At 45.8% G+C, this 19472-nt stretch overlaps 1 protein-coding gene across 1 annotated transcript in view; it reads left to right on the top strand.

Annotated features, from left to right (window-relative positions):
- The window catches only part of LOC147700525 (uncharacterized), a 319009-nt gene that overhangs the window by 77437 nt on the left and 222100 nt on the right, over positions 1-19472 (top strand). The window contains exons 6-7 of the mRNA XM_086929115.1: positions 3060-3155; positions 15478-15588. Coding sequence (XP_086785241.1) covers positions 3060-3155; positions 15478-15588 — 207 coding nt within the window. The remainder of the gene's footprint in view (positions 1-3059; positions 3156-15477; positions 15589-19472) is intronic.

Below are 19472 nucleotides of genomic sequence, written 5' to 3'. Positions count from 1 at the left end.
GTAGGAGGTAAAGAAAAAACGAATGCATTTGCCTCCAGATCACTCAGGAATTTTTAGGAACAGTACAGTACCATAGATCGTGAGGCGCCGGCATGTATCAGGACAGTTCAAAAGTTCAAGATGTATGTTTCGGGCAAGTGGTTTGAACTTCATATGGGTCATAAACCCTTAGTTTTTATCTATACAGGGGGCATTCACAACAATGCTTCAGCCAGGTTCACCAGACTTTTGTTGAAACTACATGAGTGCACTTTCACTATTAGGCATGTGCTTGGCGGGAAGAATGTCGAAGCAGTCTGTCTCTTCCGGATGCCATTGCCAGAGTTTGATGAGAAAAACTGCAATGATGACAGAATGTGTTGCGTCTGTTGACGTTGCTCATGCTTTGCAAGATGGTGATTTCATATTTACTGCTGATAAATGGTTAAAAGTATGTCAGCAGGATGAAGCGCTGAAACAAGTTGCCACATACATTGTTAAAGGTTGGCCTGTTTTTAGATCCTTACAGGGTGATTTAAAAACATATGCACAGGTGGCCAGCGAACTCTCAATGGTTGATGGGCTGATTCTGAGAGGTGATTTATATATCCCCCCCTCCAAAATGCGCCCTTTCATCATTTCCAAAGCACCGCCGAGGCATCTAGGCACGACTAAGACATGCATGCGCATCGGAGAACACTACCTGTGGCCTGACTTAGATAGCCAGATGAAGTTGACAGTGGGCAAGTGTCCGGAGTGCCTACTTTCAGACAAACATTGGAAGTTAAACAAAGCACCTCTGCATCCAGTTCTAATGCCTGACTCGCCTTGGGACACATTTGGTCTTGACTTTTCAGGACCTTATGTCCGCTTACCTGGGGAAATGAGGTATGCCATTCTTTCATTTGATAATTTTTCAAACTGAGCGGTACAAAAGGGGGTGGTGATGGACGGAGCATCTGAACCAATCAAGCACTCACACCCAGTCAACAGATATGGGTTTAATCCATCACCGTTCTTTAGCCCGCTCTGCCACCCCAGTTCAGACATGGCCATATGCAAATCAGTCTGACCCTGTGCCTCATGGGAACAGTCCAGCCCGAACTGCCAAGCCATGCCTTCCCTGGACCGGAAACAAGCTTCCTAGGACCATTTTCTGGCATTACAGCCGTCTTCAGTCAGGCGTGCTTGAATCCAGTTGCAAAGTGAGCAAGGGACTCACGTCTGAGCATACCCTGCCAACTTATGGCGAACAAAGCGGTACAAAAGGGGGTGGTGATGGACGGAGCATCTGAACCAATCAAACACTCACACCCAGTCAACAGATCTGGGTTTAATCCATCACCGTTCTTTAGCCCACTCTGCCACCCCAGTTCAGATATGGCCATATGCAAATCAGTCTGACCCTATGCCTCATGGGAACAGTCCAGCCCGAACTGCCAAGCCATGCCTTCCCTGGACCGGAAACAAGCTTCCTAGGACCGGTTTCTGGCATTACAGCCATCTTCAGCCAGGCTTGCTTAAATCCAGTGGCAAAGTGAGCAAGGGACTTGCGTCTGAGCATACCCTGCCAATTTATGGCGAACAAAGCGGTACAAAAGGGGGTGGTGATGGACGGAGCATCTGAACCAATCAAAAACTCACACCCAGTCAACAGATCTGGGTTTAATCCATCACCGTTCTTCAGCCCACTCTGCCATCCCAGTTCAGACATGGCCATATGCAAATCAGTCTGACCCTGTGCCTCATGGGAACAGTCCAGCCCGAACTGCCAAGCCATGCCTTCCCTGGACTGAAAACAAGCTTCCTAGGACCATTTTCTGGCATTCCAGCTGTCTTCAGCCAGGCTTGCTTGAATCCAGTTGCAAAGTGAGCAAGGGACTCACGTCTGAGCATACCCTGCCAACTTTTGTACCGCTATTTTTCAAACTGGATATATTTTTCTTTTGTGAACTCTTCCTCTACTGACACAGCATTCTAGCTACTAGGGACTTAGAGGTCCAAAGTGTGTGCCAAGTGGAACCTTTTGCCTTGTTTTAGGGAAAGAGCACTGGCGCCTGGTTAGCAGGGACCCAGTGCACATCAATCGAAAAACATCTGTGTCAGCAGCAAAAAGTGGGGTTGACCATAACATAAAGGGTCACTTTCCTACACTGCCCTATGCTGCATACGCTCTCTCTATGGACCCAGGAATGGTTGCAAGCCTTCACCCACTAGCTCAACATCTACTATCCATGCAGGCCTAAAGGGTGTCGCTATTCGAGCCTTGCATCAACTGTTCCAACTTTTGACCGCTGTGGCGTGGTGGCTGCTGCCATTTTGGCACCATCTCATTGCAGAGGGAGATTCTCTTCTTTTCTTTGCCCTGACTGCTCTTCCTCTCAGGCTGCGCACTGAGCACTAGACAGCGAAGTGTACAGGAATTGATTCTGCCTCACCTGTGTCCACTGGATGTCGACATGAAGCAATTTCTGCCATGCTCACCCATTAATCCTCCGGGGTGAGAGTGGAGCAGCCTAAAGAGAAGACTTACTCAGTTAGCACCACGCGCCACTCTGGCAGTCTTTTGTTTTGTAGGATTTTTTTTTATTGCATTTGAAGTAAACAGTTTGTAGCAAAGAAAGCACAATGGCCACTATTCCCACCTATTCTATATCCTGTCCTCCACACTTTTGTGATTAAATGTGTCTGTTGCTGCGCTCTAAAATAGAAGTAAGAGGGCTGTCTTATCTTCATCCCTTTAGAGGAGGGGCTCCTCTGGGTCTGCTACGGATATTTTGATTCATCTTGGGGGTCTAAATCCAGGTGTTTTTGAAGGAAATGTGAGCTCTTCAAGCATCCTCGTTCCCAGGATCTGCAGAGGAAATAAGTGAGGTGCGGACTTGTTAGCCAGTATTTTTCAGAAATAGAGTGCTATTATCATGCTATAGTGAGTCTGTGAAGAGACTTGATTGAAGGGAAGACCTTATGTCTGAGGTGTCCACTGCATTCTAATACTGTTTTAACGGATTCAACAACTGTTATAATACAATACACACAATTCATCTGGAAATACAACAATTTTCTTTTGTCTTCTACAGAATCTGTTCTCATCCCCACTAAGGTAGAAGTGGGTTTTCTGGATTGTGCTGATGGAGGTGGATTTGACGGCAGCCCCAGTGTTGGCTCAGATAAAGGTATTTTTGCTTTGGTCAAAGGCTGGGTGTGTCACCCACACGTCCCTGTTCTGCCCTATAACCCATCTGCCTTCTGTTACATCTCTGAGCCTGGCAAAGGTCTGATTTCTCCTGTTCAAACAAAATATACAAGTTTGGTATGTTTGTGATATTCCAAAGAGAACTAAGTGCTCATCTCGCCTTTATGGGTGTCTCAACTTGATCATTTCCTGGTTGCTTTCGTTGGCCCATTGTCGCTGTGGAAATCCTCCAAAATTCTATGCTCTTAATTGTTCTCCCTGTACTACTGAACTATAATCCATTCTAACTTGTGACTTCCACTAAGTAGAACCAATGAAAAATATTTTGTGGCATCAGTGCCACCTGCTACCTTCCTGCCAGATTGATAAAGGAAGTATCATTAAGAAGGATACGGTCATGCTCTCACTGCATAAGAACAATATCCTGGAAAAAGCTCAGCTCGCATGTACTCTGCATAGGAACAATAACCCCCGGAAAGCTCAGATGGCCAATACACTGCATAAGAACAATAACCTGCAGAAAGTTAAGCTGACCACGACACTGCATAATAACAATAACCTACAGAAAACTCAGCTGACCAGTACACTGCAAAGGAACAATAACCCGCAGAAAGCTTAGCTCGCCAGTACACTGCATAAGAAGAATAACCTACAAGAAGCTCAGCTGGCTAGTACACTGCATAAGAACAATAACCTACAGAAAGCTCAGCTGGCCAGTACACTGCAAAGGAACAATAACCCGCAGAAAGCTTAGCTCGCCAGTACACTGCAAAGGAACAATAACCCGCAGAAAGCTCAGCTGACCAGTACACTGCAAAGGAACAATAACCCGCAGAAAGCTTAGCTCGCCAGTACACTGCATAAGAAGAATAACCTACAAGAAGCTCAGCTGGCTAGTACACTGCATAAAAACAATAACCTACAGAAAGCTCAGCTGACCAGTACACTGCAAAGGAACAATAACCCGCAGAAAGCTTAGCTCGCCAGTACACAGCATAAGAAGAATAACCTACAAGAAGCTCAGCTGGCTAGTACACTGCAAAGGAACAATAACCTGCAGAAAGCTCAGCTGACCAGTACACTGCAAAGGAACAATAACCCGCAGAAAGCTTAGCTCGCCAGTACACTGCATAAGAAGAATAACCTACAAGAAGCTCAGCTGGCTAGTACACTGCATAAGAACAATAACCTACAGAAAGCTCAGCTGACAAGTACACTGCAAAGGAACAATAACCCGCAGAAAGCTTAGCTCGCCAGTACACAGCATAAGAAGAATAACCTACAAGAAGCTCAGCTGGCTAGTACACTGCTTAAGAACAATAACCTGCAGAAAGCTCAGCTGGCCAGTACACTGTAAAGGAACAATAACCAGCAGAAAGTTAAGCTGACCACGACACTGCATAATAACAATAACCTACAGAAAACTCAGCTGACCAGGACACTGCATAAGAACAATAACCTACAGAAAGCTCCGCTGACCAGTACACTGCAAAGGAACAATAACCCGCAGAAAGCTTAGCTCGCCAGTACACTGCATAAGAATAATAACCTGCAGGAAGCTCAGCTGGCTAGTACTCTGCATAAGAACAATAACCTGCAGAAAGCTCAGCTGACCAGTACACTGTAAAGGAACAATAACCAGCAGAAAGTTTAGCTCGCCAGTACACAGCATAAGAAGAATAACCTACAAGAAGCTCAGCTGGCTAGTACACTGCATAAGAACAATAACCTGCAGAAAGCTCAGCTGACCAGTACACTGTAAAGGAACAATAACCAGCAGAAAGTTTAGCTCGCCAGTACACTGCATAAGAATAATAACCTACAAGAAGCTCAGCTGGCTAGTACACTGCATAAGAACAATAACCTGCAGAAAGCTCAGCTGACCAGTACACTGTAAAGGAACAATAACCAGCAGAAAGTTTAGCTCGCCAGTACACAGCATAAGAAGAATAACCTACAAGAAGCTCAGCTGGCTAGTACACTGCATAAGAACAATAACCTGCAGAAAGCTCAGCTGACCAGTACACTGTAAAGGAACAATAACCAGCAGAAAGCTTAGCTCGCCAGTACACTGCATAAGAAAAATAACCTACAAGAAGCTCAGCTGGCTAGTACACTGCATAAGAACAATAACCTGCAGAAAGCTCAGCTGACCAGTACACTGTAAAGGAACAATAACCAGCAGAAAGTTTAGCTCACCAGTACACTGCATAAGAATAATAACCTGCAGGAAGCTCAGCTGGCCAGTACACTGCAAAGGAACAATAACCAGTGGAAAGCTTAGCTGGCCAGTACACTTTATAAGAACAGTAACCTACAGAAAGCTCAGCTGGCCATGACCCTGCATAAGAACAATAACTTACAGAAAGCTAAGATGGCCAGTACACTGCATAAGAACAATAGCCTACAGAAAAATCAGCTGACCATGACACTGCATAAGAGCACTAACCTACAGAAAGCTCAGCTGACCATGACACTGCATAAGAACAATATCCTACAGCAAGCTAAGCTGACCATGACACTGTATAAGAGCACTAACCTACAGAAAGCTCAGCTGGCCAGTACAGGTCCGTTAGGGCGCGTGCAATATCTGTTTCCCATTTCTGCCGAAGAGGTAACAGTGGAATTTCCAATGACTCTTCAATTCTGGAACTTGTCCCACAATCCGTTTGACCTGAAGACACGCTGTAGTGGGGCGCCCCTTTACCGTTTCAGTTGCCATTCCGCCCGCTTTTGCTACACTGTGCCTCTTCCGCCATTCAGCTGTTTACCGCCCGCTCTTGCGACTACAGCGTCTCGCTCATCATGTAGTTGAGTTGCTCCCGCTCTTGCGGTGCAGCGATAGGCGGCTGCCACAGGACTCTCAAAATGGCGGCCGGCTCTTCGGTTTTGGGCCTGGTCCACTAAAATGGCCCTGGGACACCTTTGAACTCGGACGCTTCCCTGATAGGGCTTGGGTCCCATTCTCGAAAGCGTCCCCTCAGCCGTGAAGATTCTACAAAAGTCTTGGGGGCCTCCGACTCCCGCAGGCTTCTGGTGGGGAGCGGCTGCCATGTCTGCTCGTGGAATGGCCACGACGGAGCTACGAGATGGAAGTGCTCTCATGCTGACGCCAGCTTTAGTCTGAAACATCCAGAAACACTGTAGACTACCAATTCGATCAGTTCCGGTAGCGCCCCAACATGACCCGGAAGAGAAGAACTTGCCCTCCCCTCTTTGACTGATGGTTCTTGTTGCCTGTCCCCTCTGTTGTCATTTAACAGAACTTTTTGGACTGCTGAAAGGGGTTGTGTTCCGAACGCTGGTTGGTGGAGACATTTTGACTATATTCTTGACCTACGTTGTCGCGTAATGCGTTATATGACATGCCGCGTTAGCGCACCCGGAAGTGATCCGAGGCGCGGCGCGCAGCGAGTAACGTAAGCATAACAGGTCATGTGACTTGTTAATAAAACTTTTCATTGGTTCATTTTACTTTTGTTATTTTAATGATGAAAAGCTTGGTCATATGACCTAAAAATTACGCTTTTTATTGTTTTCGAACATTATTTTTTTTAAAACATATGTTATAATATTTCAGGCTAATGTACTTTCCCGGAAAATGTACAACTGTCCTGCAAGTAAAATATATTCCTTTTTCGAGAAAAAGGGCGTTTCTTCGTTCCATGACGGAGCCGTTGAGTAAAAGATACTCGGCCTGCTGTCTTAGTCGCCGATACGCCTGATTATCAGATTCTTATTGATCACTTTATGTTGCAGGAGTGGAAAACACAACTGCCCTTGACCATTTATCTTTACTGCGTTCCTACATATTATACCTTTTATCCGTCATGTAATTGGACTGCTTTATTTCACTTGCCTTTTACTGATTCGAAAACAGTGACTAAAAGTAAAAACTTTACCAATGTAAATACTACTACCGTGTTTTGTTTTAAAAACCTTTATTGTGAAAATGTCAGTATACAAATACGGGCCTATAACCACGTGGGCCGGCCACGGAGCAAACTGAAATCGTATATGATGAGGAGACATTTACACTGTAGAGGAACGTAACGAGCGGGCCATTAGGTTGCAAGAACTAAGGTGTCTAACAGTTGCGGAATCGGTGGACGTACATTTTGTAATTAAAATAAGACAGGGCCACTTACAATAACATTTTCTAGATATACATTTGCGGGCAAGGAGTTACGAGTCCCATTTATACCGGCGCCATTTTGGGCGAGGCCGGGCAGGTCCAAGATATAGTCAAAATGTCTCCACCAACCATCGGCCAGACCAGAACCCCTTTCGGCCCTTTATGCTACAAGATGGTGTCTTCCATTCAGAAAATATTGTTGGCAGCATTTTGAAAGGAAACAGAAACAGCCGTTCTCCTAGTGAGTTTCACATTGTTACATTTAGGAAGAATGTTGAAGAGTAGTATGTGGAAAATCTGAAGCCATTTTTCTACAAACTCTCAATCAGACTTGGATGGAAAAAAAATCCTGAAGAATGTACAAACTGAAAACCAATTTTTGTCTGTATAGCATCAACAGCAACGCTTGAGTCAGCTTTGTGTCAAGCCGCCATTTTCATTCAATCAATAGCGTCCCCCTGCACACATTCAGGGACCTGGTCGTGTCTTCAGATGAAACGGATTGTAGGAAAAGAAGCAGAAAGGAAAAGGAAAAAAGTTCCGCCGGACCTCGGGAGCCGGCCGCATATGTCATGTGCGACCTTTGGCCACACCAGGGCAATAGTGAAGCTGCAGCAGGTGCAAATAAGCTTCAGACAGTCTTACAAGCACTGCTCAGAACTCTCAACTATGGCACTCAACATCCAGGACTTGCCATTCGGATCTTGGCGCCTTGTGCTGGTTCCGACCTATTCACACATCGGTCCACTACTGACATCACCTCATAAGCCAACGGGGCACCCCACGCCGACTTTCGGCGCAGCATTGTAGGATGGCCACACCAGTGCGGCAACTTGCTGGACACCACCTCGGTGCCATCCGGATCTCGGCGCGTTCGAGTCACTGTACCGCAAGAGTGACCGCAACTCAGCTGGACACGCCGTCTTTCGGCGCAGCATTGTAGGATGGCCACACCAGTGCGGCAATTTGCTGGACACCACCTCGGTGCCATCCGGATCTCGGCGCGTTCGAGTCACTGTACCGCAAGAGTGACCGCAACTCAGCTGGACACGCCGTCTTTCGGCGCAGCATTGTAGGATGGCCACACCAGTGCGGCAATTTGCTGGACACCACCTCGGTGCCATCCGGATCTCGGCGCGTTCGAGTCACTGTACCGCAAGAGTGACCGCAACTCAGCTGGACACGCCGTCTTTCGGCGCAGCATTGTAGGATGGCCACACCAGTGCGGCAATTTGCTGGACACCACCTCTGTGCCATCCGGATCTCGACGCGTTGTGCTGCCTTCGGCCTATTCGCACATCGGTCCGCTACTGACGCCGCCTCACGTGCCAACGGATTTTCTACGCTTTTTCTAGCCCTATGCCGCATACAGGTCATGTGACTTGTTTATAAAACTTTTCATTGGTTCATTTTACTTTTGGTTTCCTAAAGATGGAAGGCTTGGTCATATGACCTAAAAATAACACTTTTCATTGGTTTAGAACATTTTTTTTTCCCAAACGATGAAAGCCCCACCTTGTTTCTGGATCATTCAGACTGAAGCTGGCGTCAGCATGAGAGCACCACCATCTCGTGGCTCCGTCGTGGTCATTCCGCGAGCAATCATGGCAGCCGCTCCCCACCGGAAGCCTGCGGGAGTCGGGGGCCCCCAAGACTTTTGTAGAATCTTCACGGCTGAGGGGACGCTTTTCGAGAATGGAGCCCAAGCCCTAGCAGGCAAGCGTCCGAGTTCCAAGGTGTCCCAGGGCCATTTCAGTGGACCAGGCCCAAAACCGAAGAGCCATCCGCCATTTTAAGAGTCATGTGGCAGCCGCCTATCGCTGCACTGCAAGAGTGGGAGCAACTCAACAACATGGTGAGCGAGACACTGTAGCCGCAAGAGCGGGCGCAACTCAGCTGGATGGCCGCCACCTGGGGAGGCCCGTTCACGCCGCCTCCCCCACGCCCCCCCCCCCCGGGCCGCCGCACGCCAATTTTCGGAGCAGCATTGTAGGATACCAAAACCAGTGCGGCAGTTTACTGGACATCACCTGGGTGCCATCAACATCTCAGCGCGTTCTGCTGCCTTGGGACTATTCGCACAACAGACCGCTACTGACGAGGCCTCCCCCCGCACCACCCGGGACGCCCCACGCCAATTTTCGGAGCAGCATTGTAGGATCCCAAAACCAGTGCGGCACCCAGGCGACATCACCTGGGTGCCGTCCAGAACTCTGCACGTTGTGCTGCCTTGGGACTATTCGCACAAAAGACAGCTTCTGACCATTGTTGCTTTTTTGGGTGAAAAATGTTTAAATGTTTTTACAGTTTTTGTTCCGTTCATTATAGTTAAAAGTTAATAAAGTTTTAAAATCTAACTTTGTTGGAGTGCTATATATGTTTAAAAAATCGGGTGAATGGGGCCTTGAATCGGGTTATTGTCATGTGTGGGCTTTGCAAGTGTACTGCTACAAGATCGGACATTTCAAACTCAAATGCACGTTCTTTTTCTTACCTTTCCGAAGCATGGAGCGCAATAGCAGGCAGAGAAAGGGTGATGCACGTGTTGAACACTGCTTGGCCTGGCAAGTTGCTGGCAGTGCCCCCCCCCCCGCCCGCTCCTGAAAGAGGGCACACACACACCGCCGCCCCGAGTACTTCACAAATCTTTAAAAGACCATGCGCTTGTTCATGAGGCTTAAATGGTTTATAACCCCTTCTAGAACCCCTGCATCGACCCTCTGACGTTTCCTGGAAGAATTAGCACGTAACACAATACCAAGCCCTGTCAGCTGAAACCCCCGAGAAATCATGGGGCATATTATCAAGGGGGTTTATTTCCGCTTTTTTGGCTTTAAAAGCCAAAAAAAAAAAGAGATAAAATTATCTCCCTATTACCAAGCTGTCGCTAACACCAGTTAGTGACAGCTAAAAGGAGATAGCGACCATCTTGGGCCCCGCTTTGCATATCAGTGATATTTATCACTAATGACATGCAAAGTGGGCGTCCCAAGATTTTAGCGACTGGAAACAGTCCCTAACCATCGCTATCTCCTATTACCAACTTTTGGAGATATTCGCGCTAAGCGCGAATATCTCCAAAACCTAACACCTGCCCTGAGCAGTTTTAGCCATGTTATCCAATGGGAAGTGGATAACATGGCTAAGAGCATTTGCTGGATAATGCATGAATATCGCTGACTTTTCAACGATATTCATGCATTGCGGCGTTTTTTATCGCATTTGCGATAAACCTTGCTAATAGCAAGGTTTATGTGCGATAAAATTCGCCGATGTGCGGCGATAATTTTTGTCTCTAAACAAGTTAGAGACAAAAATTATCGCTAGTTGTTGGTAATATGCCCCCGGGTTTTTCCTTGCAGGAATCGGGAAGCGAAAGACTAGCACTGAAATCAGTAGTCTCACGCCTGAATCGGGAGGGTTGGCATGTCTGGATACTCTACAGCTGGGGCCATAAACTACATCCGCAGGGATAGGTGATAGCCTAGGTCCGGCCTGGACAATCGGACACAGAGGAAGAGGAGTGTCAGAGGGTGCGGTAGTGAATAGGGTGAAAGGGAGGTGTCGGGCGGGCACAGGGTGTGATTCTCAGAGAAGAGCAGCGCAGATGGGGGGAAGTATATGGCCCATGCATGAGAGAAAGAGCGGGGGTGACCAGTGCGTGGGGGAGATGCTTGCGAGGGTGGGGAGCCATGCTGAGGATCGGCGGCGTGCAGAGAGTGGCCCTGGTCAAGGCATCTAAAATGGCTGCCGTGCACGACAAAATTGTGGCATTGGACAAAAACGCAAGATGGCGCAGACAATGTTTATCAATAAGGATTCATTCATAACAAAATATTTACTCGCAGTGACAAAATGGTGGTCAACACTTCCTGATTTCCATCGAATCGAACGTTAACAAACGTCACGCAGCAAAAAAAAAAAAAAAGCTCACGCACAGAGCAGTTTTTAGCCATGTTATCCAATGGAAGGAGGATAACATGGCTAAGAGCATTTGCTGGATAATGCATGAATATCGCTGACTTTTCAGCGATATTCATGCATTGTGGCAGATGTGCGGCGATAATTTTTGTCTCTAAACAATTAAAACGAAGCACAAAATGGCGAATTCCCGTTTCGCTACCAGTTTGCGGCCCAGTTTGCGGCCCAGTTCGCGGCCCGTGAAGCGCTTCTACCGTGAAAAATCATTTTTTTTTTATTTTCCCCACGGGACCCTTTAATAACCCCAACAACATTCCTAGGGGGTCAAGAGGGGTATACCTTGCCCCCTTTCAATAAATTCCCCCTTCGTTTTTCACCTCTTCTTCTCTCTCGATCCTACCGAGAGATAAGATGGCGGCCGCTCCGGACTGTTTAGAATGTTGACAGACACCGGAGAGCCAATCAGCTTTCTGCGCGCAAAGTTCCGTTTCGCGAAAAGTAAGCGGACCGGATCGCTGCCCGGAGCGCTGTTACAGATATATATCTTGTTTTGAACGTTAATTTCTCAAAAACTACTGGAGCACATATATTGAGACCTAGCAAAGGCACATCGGGCTAACAGTCCCTACAATTTTGCCAAGTTTCGTGCAAATCCATTCAGCCGTTCGAGCTAAAAGTGAGTCCAACCGCCCTATGGAAAAATGAATGGGAAAAACGCGTTTTGGGACCCCCCTTTTTTCTCAGCCCCCCCTTGACGAAACCCCACCAAATTTTCAGGGGCTGCTCAGAAACAAAATGTGCCATTTTCCTGAAAATTTCAGCCGATTCCGTCCACAAACGCCAAAGTTATTAGACATAGAATTTTCAAAAATCCCATAGGGAATTAATCCTAACTATATATACCTACTGGCGAACGCCAGTAGGTAATATATACACACATATATATATATACACATATACATGTGTATGTATATATACATATGTATGTTTGAAGGAACTACGTACATGCTTTTGGCTAGGGGTGTGTGTGTATGTATGTGGATATATATATATATATATTGTGTGTGTGTGTATATATATGTGTATTTTGTACATGCTCCAGGGTCAACGTATGTGGGCGAGACTATTCAGTACTTATGACTTTGATGAGTATACCCCTGGAAGAGAACTAGGATTAGAGTTATGTAACTTATCCGTATGACACGTCATATCAACATTTGGGATTTCATTAATGTTCCAACTAGGATCTTAACACTCAGAATTCTGATGTTAAGAAGTCCAAGAAACTCTGCCGCTCCCTCGAAAAGGCCTGGAAAAAAGACCCAACTACTAGCACCAAGGACGCCTTCAAAAATGCCACCCGCACTCACCACCAACTAATCCGAAAGGCCAAGAAAACAGCATTCAAGGATCGACTAGACAACAACGCCCACAACAGCAAGGAACTTTTCAACATCGTCAAGGAATTTGCCAATTTCTCGGCCAACTCCAACGACATCACCCCCTCTCAAGCCCTCTGCGACTCCCTAGCCTCTTTCTTCCACAACAAGATTGCAGACATCCACAACAGCTTCGACAACCATCCCGGAGACCAACCCACCCAACCATCTGCTGAACATTCTCCCCCCGTGAACACCCTTAACGACTGGAACCCAATCTCCACTGAGGACACAATCCGCCTGATGAATTCCATCCACTCAGGATCCCCCACAGACCCATGTCCTCACCACATCTTCAACAAAGCAGACTCCATCATAGCACCGCACCTCCGAGACGTCATCAACAGCTCCCTCAACTCCGCCACCTTCCCGGAAGACTGGAAACACGCTGAACTCACCGCCCTCCTGAAGAAACCCACAGCGGACCCCACCGAACTCAAAAATTACCGCCCCATCTCGCTCCTTCCATTCCCGGCCAAAGTCATCGAGAAAGCTGTCAACAACCAGCTCGCCGCCTTCCTCGAAGCCAACAAATCCCTCGACTCCTCACAATCTGGCTTCCGAGCAAAACACAGCACTGAGACCGCCCTCATCGCAGCAACAGACGACATTCGAACTTTACTGGACAATGGAGACACAGTCGCCCTCATCCTCCTCGACCTCTCGGCAGCATTTGACACAGTCTGCCACAGCACCCTTTTACAACGCCTCAATAACATCGGAATCCAAGGAAAAGCACTTGAATGGATCACCTCATTCCTCACAGGAAGAACTCAGAAAGTCCGCCTCCCACCATTCAAGTCCGAAGCCACCGAAGTCATCTGTGGAGTACCTCAAGGTTCCTCACTCAGCCCCACCCTCTTCAACGTATACATGAGCCCCCTCGCGACCATCGCACGCCAACACAACCTCAACATCATCTCTTACGCGGATGACACTCAACTTATCCTCTCTCTCACCAATGACCCCAGCACCGCCAAAACTAACCTACACGAAGGAATGAAAGAAGTTGCCGAATGGATGAAACAAAGCCGTCTGAAACTGAACTCAGACAAAACAGAAGTCCTCATCTTAGGTACTTCCCCCTCTGCATGGGACGACTCATGGTGGCCGGAAGCCCTCGGAAAGGCACCCATCCCGACAGACCACGCACGAAACTTGGGCATCATCCTGGACTCCTCACTCTCAATGAATAAACAAGTCAGCGCCGTATCCTCTTCCTGCTTCAACATCCTTCGCATGCTTAGAAAAACATTTCGCTGGATCCCCACCGAAACAAGGAAAACGGTCACCCATGCTCTGGTCACGAGCCGACTGGACTACGGAAACACACTCTACGCAGGCACTACCGCTAAACTCCAGAAGAAACTCCAACGAATCCAAAACGCCTCAGCCAGGATCATATTAGACATCCCACGCAACGAACACATCTCCGGTCACCTTAAAGACCTCCACTGGCTACCCGTCAATAAGAGGATCACTTTCCGACTGCTAACCCACGCACACAAATCACTCTACGACATCGGACCAGAATGCCTCAACTCACGACTGTCCTTCTACACCCCGTCCCGCCAACTACGTTCTTCCAGCCAAGCCCTCGCCACTGTACCTCGCATCAACAAGACCACCATGGGAGGCAGATCCTTCTCATACCTGGCCGCTAAAACTTGGAACTCACTCCCCGCTTACCTTCGCCTTACCCAGAACCACCTAGCATTCAGAAAGCAACTTAAAACGTGGATATTTGACAAATAATCCTCCTCTCCTCTCTAAGCGCCTTGGGACCCTCTGGGTATGTAGTGCGCTATATAAATTCTCTGACTTGACTTGACTTGACATGTTGTCAAAGGACACCATGCTGACTTACCACACATTTTAACAAGAAATATGATCATTAAAAAAGACAAGCCAATTGTACTTTCTGTGCACCTTCTTTTAACCTTTTTTAACTAGAGTTAACTGTTGCACTTTCCCACAGACCTTTCACTCCTTGATCAAGCAGATTAATTAATTTTCATTCAGTTGTGCATCCCTCGTCCTGTGAGAATGCATTTGTCAATAGAGCATATCATTTTAGATTTAGTTCACCAGCACTTTCTCAGAAGCAGTAAGAGATCTATAGAGCCTGGGCAGAGTTAACCTAGTTTGATGACACTGTTAGTAATGTGGAGTGGAACACAAAAAAGGGAATAAAGTGTTGAAGGAATTGTCATCTCAGAAAGACCGCACAAGTGCTGGTTAGAGCACTGTCCTAATGGCAAAACTGTTCAGTCCGAAAGCTAAATTTAGGGGTGCATACGTAGCAGATCCATGGCATACAATTCTCTACCCCTAACAATGTTTGTTTCCGTCAACACTCGCACATCTGAGTAGGAGCTAGAGCCCGTGTTTGATAAAGAGACCCCATGCGAATAGTCGGGTGTCTGCTTTGTAGTAGTGTTGGTACTTCATTAGGGATTCAAAGGTCCCTCCGAGGCAGTGACCCTTGCCCATGAGACATTTCTTTCTGGTGCTGCCTGTGAGGCTGAACTTGGCATCAGAGACCCTAAAAGAGAGTGTGATGCTGTGGACAGACAGATGCTGGCAGGGTAGAACACCCTCTCTTCCTCTTAATACCTAGTGAAATCCAATGAGTCTACAATGTTGTGCCCCACATCAGGGTCCCAGCTCATGACAAGAGGGCTTGACAAGCTGTCACAAATAGATCCCCATCCTGTTTGCAAAAGAGGCCTCTTGTGCATGGGAGTGGTCAGAATTCTTTTCAACCTACTTTTATTGACTATGGTTTTTTTTAATGTTCTTCACAGGAGTGTCAGAAGAGACATCATTCATTTTACCAAACATCAAAGAGGAGGTCATGGCTCCTTCATTGGACCCTGAGGGCCTTGAGATAAAAGGAAGAATCGATGATGATATGGGTGAGTAAATCGTGCTCATCTGAGATTCATGTTCTTGACCTCTTCAGACAAGCATCCAGACAGCAGTCGCAATGTTTACTAATTGTCATCTGTCACCTGCGTTACCTTACATTCACTCTTCCACTTTTTTCACACCTCAGAACATCACTAGTCACTGAGCTATATTTAAATATACATTTTAGACAAGTCCTTTATGTTGACCAAGTTTAATTGGTGAACTAGCTTGTGGTTTGGGTCACAGCACATGTTCTAAATGCAGTGGTGCTAAAATTAAATATGGTCCTGACTTCCTCAAAGAAAGATTACAAAGGTCTTTGCCAAGTTTTCAGTCATATCTGCTTTTTAGGTCGAGCCTAGCTGCAACGCTCATGCGCTGCTTTCTCTGCGAGGCATGCTGTATTAGGGTATGCACTAGCAGCCCCGCCCTCCTCGGCCCATATTTGTCATTGGCTTTGTGTCATTGTCCTTCTTAAATGCTGACTTTTGATTCCTAAATAGGCTTGTTAGTCACTCCTTGGTACCACCTTGTGTGCATGTGTTACCGTCCATTACGACTGGACCTTTTACTTGGCTTGTTACACACTCTGTTTTATCTAGTGGGTGAGCACTATTTTGTTAATGGGCACTGATGGGGACAATGGCGACTACTTTTTTTAATGGTATTTTCATGATGAACGCCTGCAGCCTAAATCTAGAAGACCCCCCTAACCGCGACCAGGAACTGGTAAGAAAATCCGACCCCAAAAGGCACCTCTGCACCCGACTCCCCACGGCCTCGTGTGCCCAAACTGATGGTGCCTAACCAACCCCTAACTTCTCAACTTACCCCTCGAAGTGGTGGTTGCACCCAGAAGTCCTTTGTCTTCCTGCCTGTAGTGCTTTTGCAAACCAGCGGTTCTCCAGTGGGCATCCAACCTCGAAACAGCACCCTGCACCCGGCCGCCCTTGGGCCACTGAGGGTGCACCTTTGGTGCTAATTTGTTTCCCCATTTGCCCTGAGCTAAAGTTCAGGAGCTTTTCTCCCATAACCCAGTGACCTGCTTGCTAGCAGCCACCACCCGGAGGCCCCCCTATCCCCTTTGGATAATATTGGGTCTCAGCACTCTGCACCCGGCCGCCCTAGTGCTGCTGAGGGTGTAACAAGAGTGCATCCTTGACCCTGGAGGAACCTTTGTTCTATCCCCAGAACCTCAACTCCAAATACCGATTGCTTACCTAAAAACCGATAACCATATTTTCCTCCATAGCATCACATTGACTGTTTTTCTGACAAAAAGTTTCTAAGTGTGGAGTTTTGAAACCTAAAGAAATTCTTGAAAACTGTACGATTTAACAAAAACGCTTTTATTCTCACCAGTTTACACAAAATGTCCCAGTGCTGCATCCAGGCATACTAAGGTGGGACTAGTTTGCAGGACCTGCCTACTAGACTCAGGATGCGCACAATATAAATAAGAATTTTTTGATCGTTACTCCATTAGAAACAGAATTGTTTAAGACTTCTTAGTCTTGCGGTTTATTCATAAGCCAATCAACAAATATATGAACAATATCTCCAACATTCGTATTTGTGACACTGTTTATAGAAAACGTTAACAAAAACTAGATTATTAAGTACAATCACATAATAAATGATGCAATCAAGGGGACTTTAAGCCCAATGCATTTCGGGACATAAGATGTAGTCCCTTCGTCAGGGGCTGGCACTGAAAAAAGGAAAAAGAACATAACAAGCACATCAGTACAGAAATTGTCTTTTTCAATATTACTCAATCGTATGTTTGAATGCAAATAAAACATGCTGGATCTGAACTGTACATGAAAGCTATCACCAGTGTGCCAAAAAATCAAAAGTGAAAATCATGTAAGACAAAAACTCACTCCATATGTTGAAAACACCCCACTGGGTGTTAATCACTATGTATTGAAATGAACCTGCCAATTCAAGAGACTGGAAACCGTTTCTAAATATAATAAACCCCAACTCTGTGTGTGAATTCTTATGTAAAAGACACTCAATCATACTCACGTCCTAGGATGTGTTTATAATCTGCAAAAACAATACACCATAGGTATGATTATGCACGAACTTCCTGTGACAAGGTAAATAACATTATCCGGTCACTAAGATCAATGTCACAAAACAAACATACCTTGATTTTCAAAGGTGCCGTTCTTCCCAATCCTGATCCATGTAAACGCGACTCGAAGTGTCACTACTTCCACTCACTGCCAAAAGTAAAAACCAACAATGACTGCTAATTCTAACCCCTACAAAACAACCTAAAACAAGCGCTCATGAATAACCGTCAATCTTTTGCTCACCATCAAGACAAAAACAATCTTCTCTCTACAAGTCTGAGCTGCCACCGGTTTCCCGACCAGAGTGCTTACTGCGGCATTTCATACCCAATGACGTCATTACGTACTTGGTTCTAATTGGTCTAAGCTTCCGTGAAATAAACAACCAACCTACATGCAGCCAAGCTTGCGTGTTCCCGCCATCTCACAATAGTTACAGGAGTTCCCGTTTCCTAGGTGATCAAGATTAAACAGTCCTCCCACAACAAAAAACTTTATTGTTGCGAACGTATTCTACTGATCGACGTTTCTTATGAACCAGTTCTGATGAAATTAATTTGCACTCGAAAATCCCTACTCGGGCATCTGAGTAAAATTGAAACAAGAAATTAAGAACGTGACAGAATGTAAGAGTGCCATAGTGTAAGTGAAAAAGTGAAAAAAGAGAGAGAAGTGTGAAACAAAAAAAGGAGAGGCAATGAAAAATATACAAGGAACATACTGTTATATTGGTGAAACATTTTGTTATTATTTCATTACAAAAAACAACTGAGTTCAATCCGGTCATTAAGACCGCCTGGGATCAAAGTATTAAGTTTTTTTTATCCAGTAAGTCTCCCTTTGGAGCAATTTTCTTTTTATATCCTGACCCTCTTGTGTGGCGACTGCCTCTATGATTTGGAACCTTACTTGCGCAATGGTGTGATGATTATCTACCCAGTGCGTTGCTATTGCTGAAGTCATGACTTTGTTCCTAATCCTGCTTTTATGTTCAGAAATCCTCGTCTTCAATTTGCTTTCTGTCTTGCCTATATACAAAAGGCCACACGGGCATTTGATCGTGTAAATTACTTGGCTAGTGTTGCAATCACCATCAAAAAACAACGTAATTTTTTCTCCTGTATGTGGATGAGAAATGCTATTCCCATTGATAACATTATTGCAGTGTACGCAATTCGCACATCTGCGCATGCCTTTACAATCCTTTGTCCGAGTTTGTCTTTTTCCTGTGCTCAAAATCTCTTGATTATTCATTGCTCGAGTGTATGCGAACAAAGGACGTTCCATGTAAATGTTGTTAAAGTCTGTCTCAGATTGTAGTAGCTCCCATCTTTTATTGATAATATTCCTCATTTTTTGAGAGTTAATGGAAAATTTGGATACAAACACATTTCTCCTAGTTTTATCTTTTTCTCTTCTTTTTAACAAAGTGTTACGGTCCTGTTCAAGTGCTTGTGTTTCCGCATCTTCCAACAATTTATTGGGATATCCTCTGTTGCCGTATTTTCCTTTGAATTCTGAAATGTGCTTTACACAATTGTCTTTATCCTGTATTATCCTTCTTAATGTCAAGAATTGTGAGTAAGGTAAGTTGTTCAATAGACTCTGAGGATGGAAGCTCTGATAATGAAGTAAACAGTTTTTATCCGTTTCCTTTTGGTGTAATGTGATCATCAACTGTTGTTCATTGATTTCAACCATTACATCCAAAAAAGGAATTTTGGATGTGCTCGTGGTAGATGTAAACTGAATTCTAGGATTTTTAGTGTTCAAAATCTCGATGTTCTCCAATAGTTGCTTGT

This window comes from Lissotriton vulgaris, chromosome 7 (assembly GCF_964263255.1).
Source record: "Lissotriton vulgaris chromosome 7, aLisVul1.2, whole genome shotgun sequence".
Lineage (NCBI taxonomy): Eukaryota > Metazoa > Chordata > Amphibia > Caudata > Salamandridae > Lissotriton > Lissotriton vulgaris.
Note: the sequence above shows the minus strand (reverse complement) of the source record. Positions and strands in the feature narration are given on the sequence as shown.